This window comes from Carassius gibelio, chromosome A9 (genome assembly GCF_023724105.1).
Source record: "Carassius gibelio isolate Cgi1373 ecotype wild population from Czech Republic chromosome A9, carGib1.2-hapl.c, whole genome shotgun sequence".
Taxonomy (NCBI): Eukaryota; Metazoa; Chordata; class Actinopteri; order Cypriniformes; family Cyprinidae; genus Carassius; species Carassius gibelio.
The window spans coordinates 12,570,434-12,590,625 of NC_068379.1; the positions used below are offsets into that span (position 1 = coordinate 12,570,434).

General features: G+C 37.8%; 1 protein-coding gene across 1 annotated transcript in view; it reads right to left on the bottom strand.

Moving 5' to 3' along the window:
- Positions 1 to 3,781: 3,781 nt before the first annotated feature.
- The window catches only part of LOC128019645 (protein FAM117B), a 37,989-nt gene continuing 21,578 nt past the window's right edge, over positions 3,782 to 20,192 (bottom strand). Inside the window, exons 4-8 of the mRNA XM_052605741.1 lie at positions 19,789 to 19,902; positions 8,358 to 8,501; positions 8,012 to 8,237; positions 6,636 to 6,759; positions 3,782 to 6,488 (exon numbers count right to left, since the gene is read on the bottom strand). Of these exons, the coding sequence (XP_052461701.1) occupies positions 6,230 to 6,488; positions 6,636 to 6,759; positions 8,012 to 8,237; positions 8,358 to 8,501; positions 19,789 to 19,902 (867 nt within the window). The 3' untranslated portion in view covers positions 3,782 to 6,229. The remainder of the gene's footprint in view (positions 6,489 to 6,635; positions 6,760 to 8,011; positions 8,238 to 8,357; positions 8,502 to 19,788; positions 19,903 to 20,192) is intronic.

Sequence of the window (20,192 nt, forward strand, 5' to 3'; positions counted from 1 at the left end):
TGACCTCCTCTCCTAGGTTCAAGAAACGGTCGTCCTTAAAATGCGTTGCTGTTCTGTTGTAAGATACAAACAGCATCTCCCTGACACGGCTGCTTCAACACCAACTGTGTTACTAAAACCACGACTTCTTTCTTTGTGTGAACATTTGTTTGGTCAGCATTACGCAAATATTTCTACATAGTGATGTAGACATGTGGGGTGTGTTTGAACAAAACGTTTTAGAGGGGCGTGGCAGAGTCTTAACTTTGATAAAGAATATCTCTTTGGATTTGAGACTTTACAGATCTTCTTCATGCACCAAGAGCTTGTAACACTTCGAAGAGAAAGGAAAAAATGAAATCGCATCATCTGACCCTTTTAACAATGTATGTCATTTTAACAGCCTAAAAGATTATGCAAATACTACTTCCTATTCTTGTACATCTGCATTTTCTTCAGCTTTTGAGTTTTTGTCAGGTTGCTAAAACATTACAATACAACATTAATAAAGAGTCGCAAAACACAAAACATCAATGTTTTTTTTTTGTTTTCTTTTTACATTGAATATTTATTTAACATTATTTAATAATGAAATATCTTGGTAAGACTATCAAAAATGCCCCAGTTATGAAAATTATAAGAAATTTTACTTTATATAGGGTATGTTCAAATGCATAAGATTATCATTTCATTTAATGTAATAATAAATATATATATATATATTTGAATGAGAATCATCAATGAAAAAGGAAATAAAATAAATAATAAATATATATATTTGAATGAGAATCATCAATGAAAAAGGAAATAAAAGTAAAATGTCAGAACTCGTATGAAAATAATAATTTGTGTTTTTATTTATTTATTTATTTTTAATAAATCGATTTATCATAGTTTTTTTTAATGATTATTTGGAACTATGTCATTTCTAGTCTATCTTAACAGTCCACCCCGTCTGTGTGCATCCTATCTCTCTTCCTCCTCAATCTAACAGAAATACACTGCTCTCTAAATCAAGATCCCAAGATAGAGATAACCAACAAATGTGCATTAACTTAGTACATTTAATATGGTGTAATATATTTGTGAATTAATTAAAATGAAAAAAATATATATATTTTCATGGGTGTGAAATTGAACACTTAAGATATCCAAATGTTAGAATTGTGTTATAAATGTCGAAATTACTCGTTTGTCATTTTGCTGAACAATGTTATTTCAATGTAGGCTATTATTTGCATTAATAAATATATCTTTCCCATATATAGATGTTTTTCCGTACGTTTTGCACATTAATAATGAACAAAATGTAAATCATCATCATAATAATAATAACTCTTAAATCACAGACTTGCTATTTATTATTAAAGAAATGATTATTCTTCCATCCGTACTCAACTGATGACTCGGCGAAAAAGATTGAGCATCATTTTTGTTATTATAAATCTCACCGGTAAGGGGCGCCACGCCAAAAAAAAACGAAATAAATAAACGAAATAATTTCCATCCCTTTTTAACACCCCTGAAAAAAGTTCAGAAATCCTGCATTTTCTTGAATAAGCGGAAGGCTTAAATAACGCCTCTCAAATGTTAAACATCATGCGTCTCTCAGTCTCAGCACAGATAACCCGAGCAGGACCTGGAGGACTCTGTGACTGTAGAAGCAGCTGATCCTTTGTCAGCTTTAAACTAACAAGACTGTGTTTGAGCTGAGCCTGTGACAATGAGTCTCACACGCTCAGACCGAAGGGAAAGCGTGAGGAATCTGGGCCTGTGATCCCAGACAGGCTGGGAGTGAGATTAGAGGCCCATCTGGCTCCGGCTCGTTCACGGGCGCGTTCAGGCTCAGGGTCCCACGCTGAGGTCGTGAAGGGACATGTCAGCAGACTCATTTTGAGCTCAAGAACGGAGAAACAGACTCGATAGGAGAACAATTTGCTGTTTATCCAAAAAAGGCCCCTTGTCATTTAGTGAGTGCACACTGAAAATATGTCATATTTGTCAGTGCTTTCGATCAGAAACCCCCTGCAGAAACCCCCTTCAATTATGGGCTCCCCTCGGACAAGCGTCTTTCAACCCCTCTCTCCTCAAGTTTGAAACGACAAGAGTTCCATTTGTTTGCCTTTAAGACCATCAACAGTCATAACACACACACACACACACACACACCCACCCACACAAAATCTTAATTTTAACGATAAAAGACTAAGCAAAAAAAAAAAAAAAAAGATTAAAAGTAGGCTAAGTTTCCATTAGACATTACGTGTAATTTAACAGTAAAAATGCAGTTTGTCGAAGTGAAAATTACGTTTATAAATGTAACTAAATGAAAATTTAATAAATGTGTTGCACTGCATGCAATCTATTTATTTATAGCAGAAGTCTGGAATATAAAACTTGCAAAATAACGCGAATATTTATTTACCTCAGCTTGTGAAAAAAATAATAACAATAATAATAATAATCTGCTTGAGATGGGCTTTCATTCAACAGTTTTTTTTTCCTTTGCTGTTTTTTAAACAGTGTATTTATTTATCATGGTTCATTCTGTGTCTGGGGTTTAAATGCAACATGAGGCAATGAGGTGCTGATGCACTGTGGGATTGATGTCTGTGCCTGCCCTCAAATAGTGCTGTGTAATGGCCCTTGCTCCGGCGGGGGATGAGGTGGGTATAGGGAGTCACTGCGGGAAAAGCCCCTGTTTGGATTGCCCTCCATGTGAACATTTTTTCCCCTACATTCACAAAAGACCCTACAAAAAGAGAGAGAGAGAGGGGAGGGCGAGTCTGCATGACTGAACCATTTCAAACACCTTTCAGCTACACTTATTACTGCACACACACAAACACACACACACACCACAGCTCCATATCACTCTCAGACTGATGGCTCACTCATGAAGTCCAAGTCATCAGTCTGTGTTGTTAAAGACAGAGAGTGAAGGTTGTCAAAATGAGATTATTTTGATTAAAGTCTGCATATGAAAGTGTCCAAACTGATATGATAAACGTCAGATTCTCTTTGTGATTTTGAATTTAAATATTCAAATGCAAAACTTAAAATTTGAACATTTTTGATGAGTGATTGTATGTAAAAGCACACATATTTGTTCACACGTTATAGTCAATAATCATCCATTGGCATCACATTTTTTTTTATTCCTTGTATTTTTTTTCTTTCCCCTAGCAGTTTGGGTTAAATATTGTAGTGCGTTCCAATTCTACACTACTGCCCAAAAGTTTGGGGTGAGTAAGATTTTTCACTGTTTTTGAAATTTGTTCTTTATGTACCCCAAGGCTGCATTCATTTGATAGAAATGCAGTACAATTATTATATGTACAATTTTATGAAATATAATTACAACTTAAAATAACTATTTTCTATTTTAATTTATATATAAAAAACAAAGTGGGGTAATATATATATATATATATATATATATATATATATATATATATATATATATATATATAGCCTTCTGACTGAAAAAGACATATGGTCACACTTCTGTAAGTGTCTATCATGTGGCATGCATTATAATGTTATTACAGCATGAGTGCCACTAGGTGGTGTGTGAGAAAGCGTTAGAGGTCTTGTGCCAAAATACAAATATTTTCATTACTCCACATTTTTGTTCTCAGCAAGAGAGGAAACATGTTTCTAATGACACTTGGAAGGGTTTGTTTATTATTCTTGAGTTCTCTTAATGATCATACTTCACATCGTCCAACAAATACATCTCATTACTGGAAAAACAGTTAACCCCAAAGTCAACTCGCATGTCAAATAACACCCTCAGACATTTAAGAGTGAGTGCAACTTTATTCTGCTGAGTTCCATAGACACGTAACAACACGAGAGACTACATGACTCAGACAGACAGCATTCAACACACCATCCCATCATACATCACTGTCTCGCATTAAGAAGTTGTACATATAGATTATAAATATCTGACTGACTGATACTCCACTCTATTTAGAAAGAGTATGCCACTACCCATATAAAAGTATATTAATATTGGCCCTACAGTGAGAGAGTTCTCTACTTCAATACACATCCTAAAGAGATATACAAAAGCACTTGGTAAAACGTTTATCAATTTGTTTTTAGCAAGAAACCTTTGGATTCCTGTGCCGTTGCCAGAAGAGATTGCTGCTTTTACATTCCTGAGTACTGATCTAAGATAGTAATCACAGGCTGGGAGATTATTTCAGTTCAAACACAGAAGCCCCGAATGGCTCTGGTTCACAATGCTGGTATAAAAGTGCTAAAATATTCCAGGGTCATGTTGCATTTTGTTTAAAGCTCAAAACAATACCTTGCCTACACCAGCGAACAAGAAAAAACAGGAACTCTGCTAAAAAAGCCTCCCAACAAAACAACTTTGAGGAACCCCACCCTGCACACAAAGCACAAACGCAGCGAACACGAGCCAAAACCCTAGTGGAGCATCTGTGACCTGTGTGTTACAATCTGCCCAAAGCACTTCTGAGCTTGAAGCTGAAAAATAAAACTTCTAGAAGTGATTGACAATGTTCAGCTAGTACTATTATTATCCATTAAATGAACATTCTGTCAGTTTTTACTCACCCTCAAGATGCTCCTGACTTTCTTCTGTGGAACACAAAATAGTATGTATTGAAGAATGTTGGGAACTCAACTATTTTGGTGCCCATTGACTTTCATTGTATGGAAAAAAATAAAGAGAGGGAGAGAGAGACATTTCTCAAAATATCTGCTTTTATGCTCCAAAGAAGAAAAGAAAATCATACAATTTTGGAACGACAAAAATAAATGACTCGGTTTCATTTTTGGGTGAACTATTCATTTCCTTTATGTTGCTTTAATTCCATCTTTTTTAATCTACGATGACCGTCACTGAGCCGCAGGAAATGTTCTCTTTGGCCAAGCCTACAGAAGCACTTGTGTGAGCTTTCATCAGACACTACTTTTATTTTTTTTTATTACAAAATAATGCTAAACCAACTATAGCACAGGAAATCAGTCTAGATGCTCAAATAAGGAAGATTTGGAAGTCTGCTCCATGATGAAAATGACAGGAATTCAAGCAGCCTAGTCATGTAGAAACTGAAACAGAGAGGAAATCTGTGCCGTTTTTAATTGTTTAAATCTAGTGACACACACACACACACACACACACACACTTGATTGAAATTTCCCAGAATGTATGCATTAAATCAATCTAATGACAATATTGTGCTCTGACTTTGTAAACTATTTCATCGGATATCACAGGAAACATTACAAGAATGTTCTGATATCCGAATCATTCACTACTTGGACATTTATGCGTTACATTTTCTCAAGTCAATTTTGTACTTGTCGTGTCCTCCTTTCAAACATCCCTCGAGCTAAATCGGCTTCATCATTGTGAGAGGTGGGAAAACATCCCGTCGGTCCACCCAGATCCTGCCGTGCCCTCCTTTCACTTTATCACTTTGTTCCCTGCTGGGGTGAAGTTCAGAGTTTGGACCCATATGCATTTGAAATGCATTTCACAGCCATGCGAACAAAAGAATGGGGTTTACAGGCCACTCGTCCTGTAGCTGTTAGGCGATCTCTCTCACTATTCTCATCTTTAGCATCTTTCGGTCTCCTCGCCACCAGCGAGAAACGAAGAGGAGAAGAAGCAGAGAACCGGTCCCTCATGTTCCCCTGCTGCTTTTGTCCGCACTGAACGGAGAAGGCCTGCTACTGTGAAAACAATTCAGTCCCAGAGACCTTCATCAACCCAGAATTCATTCTACCAGGTCTCTTGGTCTCATCTGAAATGGCATCATTTGTATTCAATGATGTGCTGATCCTAGTAAAATAGAAACGCTTCTCGCAAACGTGATCCACTGCAAACTGTTATAAAATACACATCGTGTCTCACAAAATCAAATCTAGATAGCCTCCTCAGTACTGAATCATTGAGAAGGCTCATTTAGATTCATTTTCTTAATGATCTGAGACACATATTCTCAAGTTCACTCGTATCTATGAAAGGTAGAGGAATAATAAAAAAGCTAAATACGTTTATCACAAACCTCCCAAAAATGGCCTCCTTCCACAAAGCTAAAAATGTGCATAGCGAAAGACAACCACTTCCTCTCACTCAACGAAAGCCGTTGATTATTAATGACCACTTTGTTCTTGGAGAGATTTTTTTTTTTAATCATGTTTGATTACTGAAATGTGCAGGGTATGTGGACGCAGTTGCTAGGACACCCGTTGAGGGGCGTGTCTAACTCTCTGACAGACAGGAGGAGGGGGAGGAGCCTGAGGGCTGCTGGGAAAGCATGCAGGTTCTTCTCGAGACTCTCGGCTCGGGTTCGGGCGTGAGACGGCCGGCACTCTGGTTCTTCAGGTTGTTGAGCTCCTGTGTGGGCATCAGCGGTTTGGGAATGCTGACCAGGCAGAAGGCAGAGCCGCTCTTGGGGATGAAATTGACCTTGTTCCTATCTGGGCACAGGAACTGTGGGATCTCCTGTGGAGGCCTGGCGCTGAGGAGATGAAAAAGAGAGGAGGAGGAGAGCGATAAGACGGTGAGAAGCTCTGACTCAGCTTTGAAGTTCTAGGTTTTAAGGCTCAGTTTGTAAAACAATAGAGAGCAGATGGAGCAGCGAATCAGGACACACTGCAGCACTCACTGTGTTTCCTCTGTGAAGACCTTGACTCGCTCACATCCCTCGGGTGGCTCACGTTTGAACATGTAGCTGTTGTTTGGCTTTGGGGAGGAGGCGTATTTGGGTAGTGGTGAGTTGGGGGCTAGATCTGTGAACATGGTACAAAAAATGAGTGGAAAGAGTAATAAAGCTAACTCAGTTTCATTTTTGGGTGAATTAGTCCTTTAAGTCCATCTTTATCCATCTACAGTCTACAGTCTACAGAAGCACTTGTGTGAGCTGCATAAAATGACAATCAGACACTACTTGATTTGAACATGGTACAAAAAATGAGTAGAATGACAGTAAAGCTCAGGCTGGATTATTTCTGGAGATGCAGAGAGCTGAACAGTCTTAAGGAAGCCCTATAGAATTACAGTCCACTAGATCAGTGTTGCTATTGCTTACTAAAATTATGTTTTTGTTTACTGAAAGTTGAATAAAAAATAAATATATATATATATAAATATTAGCTGAAAAATAAATAAAACACTAAAGTCAAATGAGAAATGTTGCCTTGGCAACTAACTCAAATATCATAAGTAAAAGTTCTAAAATGACTAAAACCATAAATAAATAAAAATACAAATACAAATGTAAACAAATAATAATAAAACATAACACATCATTTTCATTTTAACAATTTAAAATGAAAATATAAGAAAAGCTACTTTATTATATTTGTAAAATTTTAATTAAAATAATTGTAAAATAATTGGATATAAATGTAAATAATAATAAAATAAGAAAGCACCAGATTCTCAATTTCTAGGGCCACATAAAGCATAACAAATCAGCTTGAAAATGTCTATCAATATTGCATTTTTAAAAGCAGAGTTATTTTCTAATTGACAGCATCTTAATGCAGTGTTCATGTTGGACTCAAATATAATTAATATATATTACCTTTCAGTGCACAAAATTATAACAATCTTCACAAAAAAATGGAGATGTACAGATGACAATCAAACAGCACATGCTCTTAGCAAGTAAAAAACCTCTCTTAGAAAATGTGAAAAATTGCTAAAAAATATATTATTATTAAATCTAAACCTATAAATAAAATATAATGCAAATATATTATTAAAATAATATACAAAGCTAAATATTATGGTTGGTTGGTGGAAGATAAATCAGTTATTTACTATTTTAATTATGCTTTCAGTTAATAATGAAACGTGTGGCACTGTTAGCACCACATAATAAATCTGACCATGTTTAAATCCACCCCACAAGTACAAAATAAAAATTAAGAAAATGAAAAGCAACAGCAGAAAATGTGTGTGCAGTTCTTACGTGGGCCTAAGGATATGTGAAAAGACCTGGGAGTGTATGTGGGTGTGAATATATGTGAGCTGTACCTTTCTCCCGGCCGTCAGCCAGAGTCTCGCCCTCATGGGGAGATGGACTATCACTGCAGTTCTCACTTGGCACGTTCAGGAACGTGGGTGAGATGGACTGAGAGCGGCTGCTGCTGTTGCTGTTGCTGTGGTTACTGCCCGCTGCGGTGCCCAGGGGCGTCTGTGTGTCAATGCTGCGGGAGCTGAGAGGGGGAGGAGCCCGATGCCCATCTGGAGCCTCCTGAGGCTGGCCAGAGGAACACAACAGAACACAAACCTTCAGGTCTATAAACACACACTGTGTCTTAGGGGACACCAGATTATGTAACGGAGAGTGTTTTTGCAGCAGCGTGTCAGACACACTCACAATAAGCTGCTCCTCTCGGTCTCCGGTGTCTCGGATAATGATGCGCTCGATCTCCTGATTCAGCCCCTCCACGCTGTTCCGGAAACGAGAGACGGAGGACTTTGAGATGGGAATAGAGATCAGGACGCTCTTTGGAATAGGAGCCTGGAACAGGAGAGAGTGAAGAGTGTGATTATTTACTGGATGTGATGTTGGAGCCTTGACCTAGTGGTTTATACATATGCTTTGACTCAGTATATATTAGGGTTGTCAATTTAATGCGTTCATTTAATAAATTAGCTATGAAAAAAATCATGCAATCAAAATATTTTTACACAGTTAACACTTTTTGCCCAATTTTGCCAATGAAAATATTACCCATTAATTCCACAGCAGAACTGTTGTGCATCTCCGAGTAACACAGACGTGATTCGTTTCAGAATGAATCTGCGTTTTGAACAAATCGGGTGAACCAATGATTCAATAACCCTTTCATAAAGAGAGCCATCTACATCATTCCTGAAAGAATTAGCCCTCTGATGGAATCAAATGAATGAATGACTTACTCATAAAGACATTCACTGCCACCTACTGGCAGTTTTAGTTTCTTATTTTTAGAGTAAAAAATAAATAAATAAGGGATGTTTGATAGTATGCCCAAGAAAGAAAACTCTGTCATAATATAGTGTGTGTGAGTTTGTATTTGCACACACACACACACACACACATATATAACATATATATATAAAATAGGAAGTCACTTCTGTTAACCGCAGTTTTTATTTTATTTTATATGATTCACCTCATACATTTTATGTTACTAATAAAAAAATCTATTCATTATATAACTTAATTTATATTACATATTTTTATATAAAATAATATACAATATCAACTCATCATATCATATATTATACTATTTGTTATGTTAATTTTAAATAAAACACATAATAATAATAAACAACCTTTGCTCTCCTATTAATTTCTGGTTACATCGATTTACCAAATTTTTTTTTGTTTCTAATAAAAAATTAAACTATATGTTTTTATACTTAAAAATTAAATGTTATTATTTATTATTTTATCTGTAAAACAACATATATTATAAAAAAAATAAAAACACAGTAGGAAGTAAGTTTTTGATCTCCTATTAATCTTTGCTTATATTTAGTCTTTGCTTATGTTTAGCAAAAAGAGGCACTTGCGTGTTTTTCCTGAAGTTTGTAACAGTAATTAATCAACTAAAAGCTTTAGGCCATCAATGCAGATAAATGTGTGTATGAAGTTGGTGTGTTTGGGTACAGTGTCCATAACACAGAGACACGACCTCAAAATGAGAACAGATAGGTCAGTGAAAGGAAACACTGCCTGTGTGAAAACTTACAGCAACAGCGTCCCACAGCAGCTGAATATTTACACACTTCAGTTTCCCTAAGATGCTAAAAGCTATCAGAGGTACATTTTATCACAACATGGCACAGACACATTGCAAGGTAGCGTGTTGGTGTCCTCTGCAAATCAGTGAGTTACGTAACTCTGTCTCCCTGGTCGACTTCTGAGCCTCGCTTGCACGTCTTTGATGCAAAACTCACGACTACACAAGGCGACATACTGAGACAACACGATCATGCAAACTCAATGCTTAGAGTTAAATCAGCATGCACATCCACAGCATGTGCCATCTATGCTAACAGCTGCTGTTTATGACGTCTTCTGTGAGAGAGCGGACAAAAACTTCACCTTTCCTGAAAGTCCACTTCCTGTCATCCTGTTAGAGAGGGGGTCTGGTCTTCTTCCTGGTCCACTGGTTTCTCTCTCTCTCTCTCTCTTCTCTGTGCTCTGTCTCGGCTCATGTTCTAGATTTTAGTTCTCTCGGCCCCCCTCCTTCCCGTGTCTCTTCATCATGTCTGCCCTCTCTCTATCCCTTGTTCTGATCTTTTTTCTCCAAGTGTATTTCTCCATCCAACCCCCTTTTTTTAAAGCTGCTCTCGCCGTCGGCCCTCCCCCCTCTTCTTTCTCAGGGTAAGAGGGAACAATGTGAGGGCATTAGCAGGACGTTGCTGAGAGTTGTGTGGCCCGGCGGTGGTCCTCGCTCAAAGCACGCCAGATTTGCTTCATTAACATCTCAAAAGAGCGAGCCAGGCTTTAAACTCACATGCAGTATCACTACATGCCTCTCTTCTCTCCAACGTGCATGTGTGCATTTAATAGGAGATCATATTGTTTCAACATAAAAGTGCTCTGGACCCGTTTCTTCTGAGTGGTTTAGTTATTTATCTGCTCATCAGAATGGAAAACAGCTGAGAAAAACCCTGACCCTCGAGGTCACCGGTTAAGTGATTTCAGCTATTTCCTAGCTACTCCCTGGCAAGCGGTCGCTAGGAGGCAAATATTTGTTTACGTATCAGATTTCCAGTGGCGTGCTGTGACACTAACAGAAATAATGTATGACCTGACCACAATAAAGAACGACACGGCGCTCTCGGACCCCTGGGTCAGCATCACTGATCTGATTGGTGTCGTCTTCAGACAGAAGAAACCTGGCTCAGCAGTTTGGTGACGTCTATAGAGGCTACACTGGACTGCTAGCAAACCCATGCTAACTTCTTGGCCACACACACTTGCCTCTTAAATAAGAGGCTCAAATTAAGGTGCAGTAACCGCAAGAGAATAATCCGTCAGCCAGAGATGTGATGAGTGCGAAAAATGTGTTTAAAGTTGCAGTGTACAGAAGTGCTATTCCCCACCAACGTACATGTTAAAGAAATGGACTAATTCATATCAATCGATTGTTGACTGGATAAAGCTAAATGAAAGCTTGCAGTCAGCTGTTGGAAAGGGATAGAGTTTAAGCAGGTTAAATGATTGGAGAACAAAATGTGCATGTCATGGATTGGTGGTGATTTCTTTGCAGAATCAAGGGTAATGTAGTTTCCCACCAGAAATTCCATTGTTACACATGATGATTTAAAAAATAAGTTGAAATGAAGTAGGATGATGGATTCAACAAAAGCATATACCATTGATTTACAACTTCTGAGCTCACCCTAAGTCTGGTCTTCAAAGGTTTGTAAGTTATTAAGTCAATAATCAATTCCCCTATGGAGAAAATGAATGGGATTTTTACCTACAGACAGGGATGGAAATTAGCACCCGCCACCAGCCAAATGCGGGTGATTTTGTGTTGTGGTGGGTAAACTTGCTTCACCTACCAAAAAAGTTAATTTCCATCCCTGGTGTGTGTACATCACACAATAAAGTGATATATAATCCGAAGCAGCTCCGTGGAGAAAGGCAGTGTAAACCGAGCTCGAAACGGCGGCGTTGTTCACAGTAACCTTACAATGTTTGCAGCTGAAATTAGTGCCGCTGGCGGAGTGATATATTTGTTGGTTATTTACAGTACGTTTTATAGCACAGGCTCATGATATACAAGATCGCGTGAAGAGTTTGTTATTGCGCAAAAATTTCCGCATACTGTTACTTCTTTGTCAAACCCTGGTAAGTTCATTCTACTCCAGAATTCTGCAACATTTTAGATAATATGGACAGTTTTTGTTTATCTTTTTGTTTGCAAACTAACAAACAGTATTATCGGTCACGTGTCTAATAACTGCTCTCCGGGGGATGCATTTTATTTCCAGTCTTTAAGTACTTTTTCAGAAGTTAGCTCTGTGGCTAGTAAGTTGTTACGCTGTTTATTTTTGTTTGTAGAAACAACATAGCTACACATGTTTGACAGCTCTGGTGTGATGAGACGTGTAAAAATGATGTATTAAAAACGCTCGTTCATCGATGGCGTAAAAGTTTGCAAGCAGAGATTTCTTTCAGTGATACAGTGTTTTTTACAGGGGACTTTTCCCCACGTGTTTCCTCAACCACAAAAAACGGCTGTTTCAAAACCTAGTAAGCTGCCTAGATAGATTTTGAGCAGCACTGAAAGAGAAAATGTCAGTATTTCATTGAGACTTGAGATTAAATAAACTGCTTTAGTATTGTAGATCTTGAAGTATTAATTTTCACATGCAGTTACACATTGGCGGTTAAAAACAAGAAAGTGGCTGGTAAAAACATTGAGTGGCTGTAAGATTTTGAGATCCACCGGCCACTGTGGAAAAAAGTTAATTTCCATCCCTGCCTACAGAATCGAACTGTTGCACTGTATTCAAGTATCGCAACGTTAGCTTTGCAACATGTGCTAATGCCAAACTCTACTGGATTCAGCCAGGAGCGGCACTGTTCGTGAACTTCATGTGAGCAGCAATGTAGCTGTAGTTTCTACGTAGCACATTCCAAATTAGTGAGACTTCATTTCAGTCTGGATGCCGCCTTAGAATTCAACTACAGTTGAGGGCTGAATGTGGACTGAAATAAAACTGAAGTTATATATAAACCAACTTAATTTGCTCTGTTGCTTTTAGTTGCAACAAAATTACAAGAATGGTAAAAAAAAAACTCCCATGATCACGCACTGAAGCCTCTGTAAAACAGTTAGTTAAAGTCTTCCCGACTGAACCTAAAGGGCCTTTCTTCACTGGTATGGAGGCCTGTATTGGTTACCACAGTCTGCCTTTAAAACAAGAGGTTCGACAGAAGAATCCCTTTGAAAGGTCTCCAGGCCTTGATAGCTATACTGGGCACTTTCACGTCAGCCTTTCTATGACCACTCTGGTCTGTATAAAAACAAGAGATTCATGGGGTTGAAGTTGTTGACTGGTGCTTAACTAAAGGTTTGTGCAGAGACATAAAGGCACGACCCCCTCCAAAGCCCCACGCAAGTTCAAATGACTCACAACGCATCTCTTCTGTCTCCCTGGACTCACAATACAAAAAATTTAAAAGTTCAGAACCACTCAAAAAAAACTCAGATCGAACAAAACCTGAGAAGCTTCTACTGTTTCAAAAGAAGGTTAGAAAGATACAAGTCACAAGTGATGAAAAAACTCAATTCATCAACCCCCACAAAAACAACATATTAAAAAAAAATCACAGTAAAAAAAAGGAGACTCTTTAAGAAAAAGCATCGGAAACATTTGTGTTCGTTTGCAAAAGTAGGTTTTACACATAACGTGCCAAAAGAAAATCTAAATGAAACCGTTCAAAACAAAAACATATGCTCATACTAGTGCAGTCTATGTGGGAATTACGCATTTGCCCCTGAGACTACTTCTCTAACATGCAGGTTTTTTCTTTTTTAACAAACTGAGGTACAAGACTTTTATTTTCTGTCATTTGATGCCTCAGATTTTGTTGACTGAGACAGACTTGTATTTAACCTGAAATATTGGTTTAATGGAGTCCAGTTCATTTCCAAATGTGAGAGTATGGAATGTGATCAAACTAAAGCTAAACAGAGTAGCATGCTTCATCATTTCCTCTAAATGCTCCAGTGATGGCACACAGAGGGCCTCTGCACTCCTCATTTCTGACACTAGCAGGCGCTTTGGACTCCACACAGACAATGGCAAGAATGCAGGAAAAGATGTGCTCAATCCTTTAGGAACAAATACAACAGTCAAGCCCAGAAAGCAGCCAAAAACTGTTAATTATTAATCATCGAGCACAGCACATGACAGACAGAAAAAGCAGAGGAGATAGAGACTCTAAACTCTAAAGCTCAAAGTTCAATGTCAAGCGAGATATTTTATTTAACAGAATTCACCTACATCGAACGACCAGTTTGGACTACATCCCTGCTTCCTGCAGTAATGACGTAACTAGAAGAGTTGCGTTTGAAGAGTCCAATCACCTTTGTCTGTGCTTCCCAGGGACGCTGTACTTAGAGATCATAATTATAATCCACATGTAAAACTATGTGCAGCACATATTGCTGGGGATAGCTTCCTCAATCTCAATCAGTTTAATGCCGGAATCGCACAAAGATTATTCTTGAAAGATGGAGCAGTTCCCTCTATGTCTGGAGAAGGCATTGTTTATGGACCACAAGTTATATTAATTATAAATTATAAGTTTTATAATTTTATAATTTAAGTTGGTGCGTTTAACAGTTTCTGTAACTTATTACACAAAGGGCAACGCTGTTTAGCTTTGTTAACTAGATGGTAGGGCTGTGCAAAAAATCGAATGCGATTTTCCTGCGCATCTCGTCAGTAAAAACGCTCCATTGATTAGAAGTACATCTCCAGCGCGTGCGTTCAGATCAGGATTGCCAGGCTTCAAAACAAGTCCTGCCCACTTGCTTCTCAAAACTACTCCAAAACTAGCCCAATCGCGTTTCCAGGAGGGCAGCGTGCGCTAAGCTGGTGTCGAATCACAACACCGGAACCACTGGCACAATCAGAAGTCGTTACGTATTTTTGAAAGAGGGAATTTATAGAACAAGGAAGTCATCAGCCCGTTTTTATGACAGTGAAAACAGCGGTATAAACATAGGTGAATTGTGTGGAAAATACAGTTTTTTTTACACGCAAAACATGAACACGTTATATTGCACACTCTAAACATAATCGAAGCTTAAAAAAAAAATATGAAAAACGTGACCTTTAACAAATATTATTACTTTTGATCGGAGTATATATATTTAATGTATCAAGCTTTTTTAAAGTGGACATGAAATGCATTTTCAAATCTTTTTCTTTAGAGGTTAGCTAATCAAATTAAAGTGTTAAGCACCGAAAATAGTGTGAATATTTAAAAAATATGTAATTTTATTCTCATTTTTTGAAATATATTTTTTGGACACTGCTATACTTTTTTCAGGATTCTTTGATGAATAAAAAGCTAAAAAGAACAGCATTTATTCAAAATAAAAATTTTTGCTAACAATATAAATCTTTGCTATCGCTTCATAAATTCAACACATCCTTGCTGAATAAAAGTTGTAATTTCTTTCAAAAAATAATAAAGAAATTAAAGAAAAAGAAAGTATATTGTTAGAAAAGATTTCTATTTTAAATAAATGCTCTTTAAATAATTGACACTTAAAAAAAAAAAAGTATCACAGGCTCCAATAAAAATATGAAGCAGCACAACAGTTTCCAGCACTGATTAAAAAATCTGAAGAATTTCCGAAGAATCGTGACACTGAAGCCTGCAGTAATGATGCTGAAAATTCAGCTTTGATCAAAGGAATAAGTTAGATTTGAACGTATATTAAAAAAGAAAAACATTATTTTACATCATAATGATATTTCACAATATTATTTTTTTCTTGTATTTTTGATCAAATAAAGGCAGAATTGATAAGCATAAGAAACTCCTTTAAAAAACATTAAAAATGGTTCTGATCCCAAACTTTTGACCAGTCGTGTATGTACTGATGATGATACACTACATTCAGTCTCTTAATAGTGTTAAACCTTGGCTTGACATTTATTCCAAACACACTTAACAATGATTATAAATACATGTATTTAATGGAATTTAAGGACAAAATACTTAAAAAAGGGTTGTGTGTAGAGAAAAACTGTAATATAATGACTGGGGAAATTTTTTATGTGTTGAAGACAAAAACTTGAGGAGTTAGCTTCGAGCTATGAAACTTCCAGTATTGTTTTTATTGTTAAGCCACCACTTGATTGCCAATACACCAGAGTTGTTTGTCTACTGGACACTCGTGTGAAAATATATTTTCACAGTTTCATTAACAATATGATCAACAGCCTTGTACACAACAGTACACCATACTGCTAATACACCTAGCATGGCTACGGAGTACAAACTGAGGATTAACTTCATGGAAGTTACTGTCATGAATTAGTCAGAATGCCAAAATGAGTCTTTGAGGGAAGGAAGTAGAGTCTGCTCAATATTTCATAAATGTAGGTCCAAGGTCATGCTTAATTTTCACATCCCTTGCTATTTTTGTCCACTGGTGATTTGCAGAGATGAAGTTCAATGCAACAATTTACACAAGAGCGGATTTATGAATGAGTTAAACAGCCATTCGTTTTGCTGATGTTTCATGAGGCCCATTGATTGGAAATGCTAGATCTAACCTAATGCTAATACATCTAGAGAGTAACAGAGGACTAATATGATGGGTGTTATTGTTATGGACCTTAGTCACAGTGGACACCATATTTAATTTGCATATGATTAATTTGATATGAATGGAACGAAGCATGAGGAACAAAAGTATAGGCCATTGGGACAGAAGAATAGGTTGTCTAATTCATAAATCATAGGTGCATCTCAATTTCGTATTCATGCACTATTCATGCACTATGCTAATTTGTGGTATAAATAGTGTAATTAGTTAATGTTTTTACACTGAAAAAAAAAACAATAAGTGTACTTAATACATGGATAATGGACTTAAAAAAAAGAAACTTGAACAAAGAGTGGAATATTGGAAACATCATGCATTTCCTGACGTATTGGAAGGAGGGCTATCAGACACTAGACGAAGAGTAAAAAGAGCAGTACAAGTGCATCATTTGGGACATAATAACTCATGACTTTTTGTTCACTGGAATTTGTGGAAAGACACATTTCAATTATTATTTTAGCTGAACTACTCACTCACAGGTACACAACAGTACAACAGGTTAAACAGTTAGTATTACCACCTTGTATTCAATTGTAACAAATATGGTGTCTACTCTAAAGTCTATGATCGAGTATGTTGATTCTGCAATCTGTTACAGAGCAGTTCCCAAGCCTGAAGAAGATGCGCACATCTCCACAGCTGTTCACCCGTGTTTCTGTGTCTCGTCTGATGTTCCTCTTCTTTTCTTCACTTGGAGCTAATGACCTTATGGCCAGATCTCTCATAAAGGTTTTCAAATGCAACTTTCATTCCTCCTCTATTCTTATTCCCCCTCTTCAGGGCTTTTAATTCTGGAAAGAATGCAATTTTCATGACTGCCACTTCATCTTTGCCACTTCATCTTCTGCTTTCCATGCACATAAAGGGAGGAACACCCCCACGTATACCCGACTCAGCCGTGAGACAACACACACACACACACATTCCTCCCCCTCGACAGAGGTCACACTGTGTGTGTTCTTTAGGAAACTGCTTTTACATCGGAGTCCAAAAACAAAGAAAGTAGAAGACAGAGAGAAATTGAAGTTTACAATAAAATTTTGGGGTTGAACTTAGTCAACAATTTGATGAAAGGGGAAAAGTTTACAGCCTGCATCATACACTGGGTGACACCTGACCGTGATGTTTCAGCTGAGAAACAGCACGTCCACTCAGCCTGAGGTGCAGAAACATGCCCTCTCACCTTACGTCCATGCTTGTTATAATTACCGGGCATGGGCATCTCTCCGGCTCTAAACTCAACCTCAGCTGCTTCAAATTATGGCTAATACACAGCAGAGAAACTCCCTGAATAAATAAACCTATAAAAGACAAATCCAGCTCCACTTCGACTGCTATGAAGAGAACTACAGGAATCTGATGGCAGAACGAAATGGCATTGACCAATGATACACCGTTCAATCACCCCCACATACTCATCATCTGCTGGAGGGGACGGGACTTACAGATGTGTGTGTGTTTGTGTAGAGCTAAAGATCACATGGTAGTCTGGGTTCCTGGAATAGCAGGTTAGCACTTCCATATGTTTTCTCACACTGAGGCTATGCTGTGAATCTCTGGTTGAAGAAAGCAAGAGAGGCACGAGGGGAGAGAAACATTTTGGTCTTGAGAGGCTGAAACCATGAATAGTCTTACAGTTTGTTTCAAGCAAACCAAAAATCATTCTCCTTCAGCAAAACTACAGTTGGAGTATGGTTGTACCTAACAGTAAACTAACCTTTTCTATCTCTGCAGTATATTTGTGTTTGCTCAAAGCATTAACAGTTGACAAGTGCTAGATTTCTGAAAACAAACAGAATATACATGAAATCAATTAACATTTCTTGTGATCAGTGATGTCACAGAAAAGGCTATCCCACAATGCAATGTAAACAACCTTGTTCTGACTCCTTATTTGACCTAAACAGCCAAAACTTAAGACACTGTTCACAAAATTTAATTACAATTACAATAATTTATTAGAATTAAATTGTAATAACTGGATGCCACTAATTATACATGGAATGTAATTGGATCATGTGACAATGACTCAATACACTACCACCATGATATACATATATACAGAATACTGCACATTCAGTTAATAGTAAGCTAGTATTCCATTCTGAACACAGACTCTGAGTGGGGAATCTGTAAGGTGTACTACGCTGGTCAAATCAGTATTCTTGTCCAGTTCAGGCCGAGCTGTGAATAGTCTGGTGTTTTGTGCAGCAGAAGGGCAGAGTCTGAGTACAGTTCAGAGGATTAAATACAAAAGATGAATACAGTGAGGCGACAGATGGTTCTTGAGGCTGCCACATGCACACACACACACACACACACAAAAAAACCCAGCCGCACAATGAGCCCCAAAAACACACATCCAGCGAGCCGGACAGAGTGTGGCCTTTAATTGACTGGCTGACAGCTATAGTACAGTAAAGACCAGGCGTGTGGCACATTCACCACATGCTGGACTAATTCATGGGCAAACACAAAACAGAGCGAGAGAGAGAAAAGGCAGGGAGAGAGGGAGGGAGGGAGACACGGCCAGGCAACAGGCCTCAGTAATTTAGTCACTGTTTCTTTCTTCGTGAAGAGAGGTCTTTCACGCTGAAACAGCCTGCAAGCCTGCACCTGGCCTTGCCAATAAGACACGCACAAGCACACACACACACGCTTTTACTCAGTGGTATGCACACTTACATGCTTTCAGAATGAGTGAGAGAGAGAACGAGGCAGAAACTATGCAGATATTCATTAGCTTAAAGTAATGGGAGGTGTTTTAATGGGGACACAGGAGCCAACTTCATTTTTTTGACGCTGTGTTGTGCTGTTTGGTTCCTTCTTCTGCTTATATGGCATTAAGTGCACTCGTTTATTTAAATGTTACGTTTATCTTAACAAACAGTCTCTCTCTGTTTTGTGTATCATTAATGTGCCATTAATAATACAAAATGTCTTGAGCAGTAAATCAGCATATTAGAATAATTTCTGAAGGATCACATGACACTGAAGACTGGAGTAATGATGCTGAAAATTTAACTTTGTCGTAAATTACATTACATTAAGGAATAAATTACATTCAAGAACGTTTTTTTTTTTTTTTTATAATGTTTCACAATATTACTGTTTAACCATAATTCTGAACAAATAAATGCAGCCATGGTGAGCATAAGAGACTTTCAAAAACATTTAAAAAATCTTACTGACCCCAAACTTTAAAAAGGAAGTATATATATGCAGTATATACTATTAAATTTGGCAAAAAACAAACAAACTGGTAGACTGTCGGCTTATGGTTGCTGGGTCACTGCTATAGAGGTAAAAGCTCATTATATGAGAGAGAGAAGGAGAGAGAGAAGGAGAGAGAGAGTTCCTGTTTGTGACCATCACCACACCACCCCAGGTAACCTTCTCCACCGGGTCTGCAGGGTTCAGAGCAGATGAGAAAGAACCAACCTGTGACTGGCTGAAAGCAGCGTGGTTGCCATTGAAGGGAGATTTGCGCTCCTTGTCACGATGGTGACGGCTGCTGTGTTTACTGCGCTGGAGCTGCTGCCTCAGCTTCACAATCTGAAACATGGATAGAGAGAGAGAGCGAGAGAGAGATTGTCAGGAAAGACAATATTCCTCACTTCAAGTGAACATTCAAATCTATCTTGCTTGGATAAAAGACAGCATAAAATTAAACTACGTTCATTGTTTATTTTGCAATACTGACTGTATTTTACGTCTTAACCTCAAGCATTGGGTGAGTCAGAGCCTAAGGTCAGATGGGATTATTGTGTGTCTCATGGCACTGCATTCCTGTAATCCATAATGTACACAAATAAACACCCAAACCTTCTCTCCACCCCAAAACA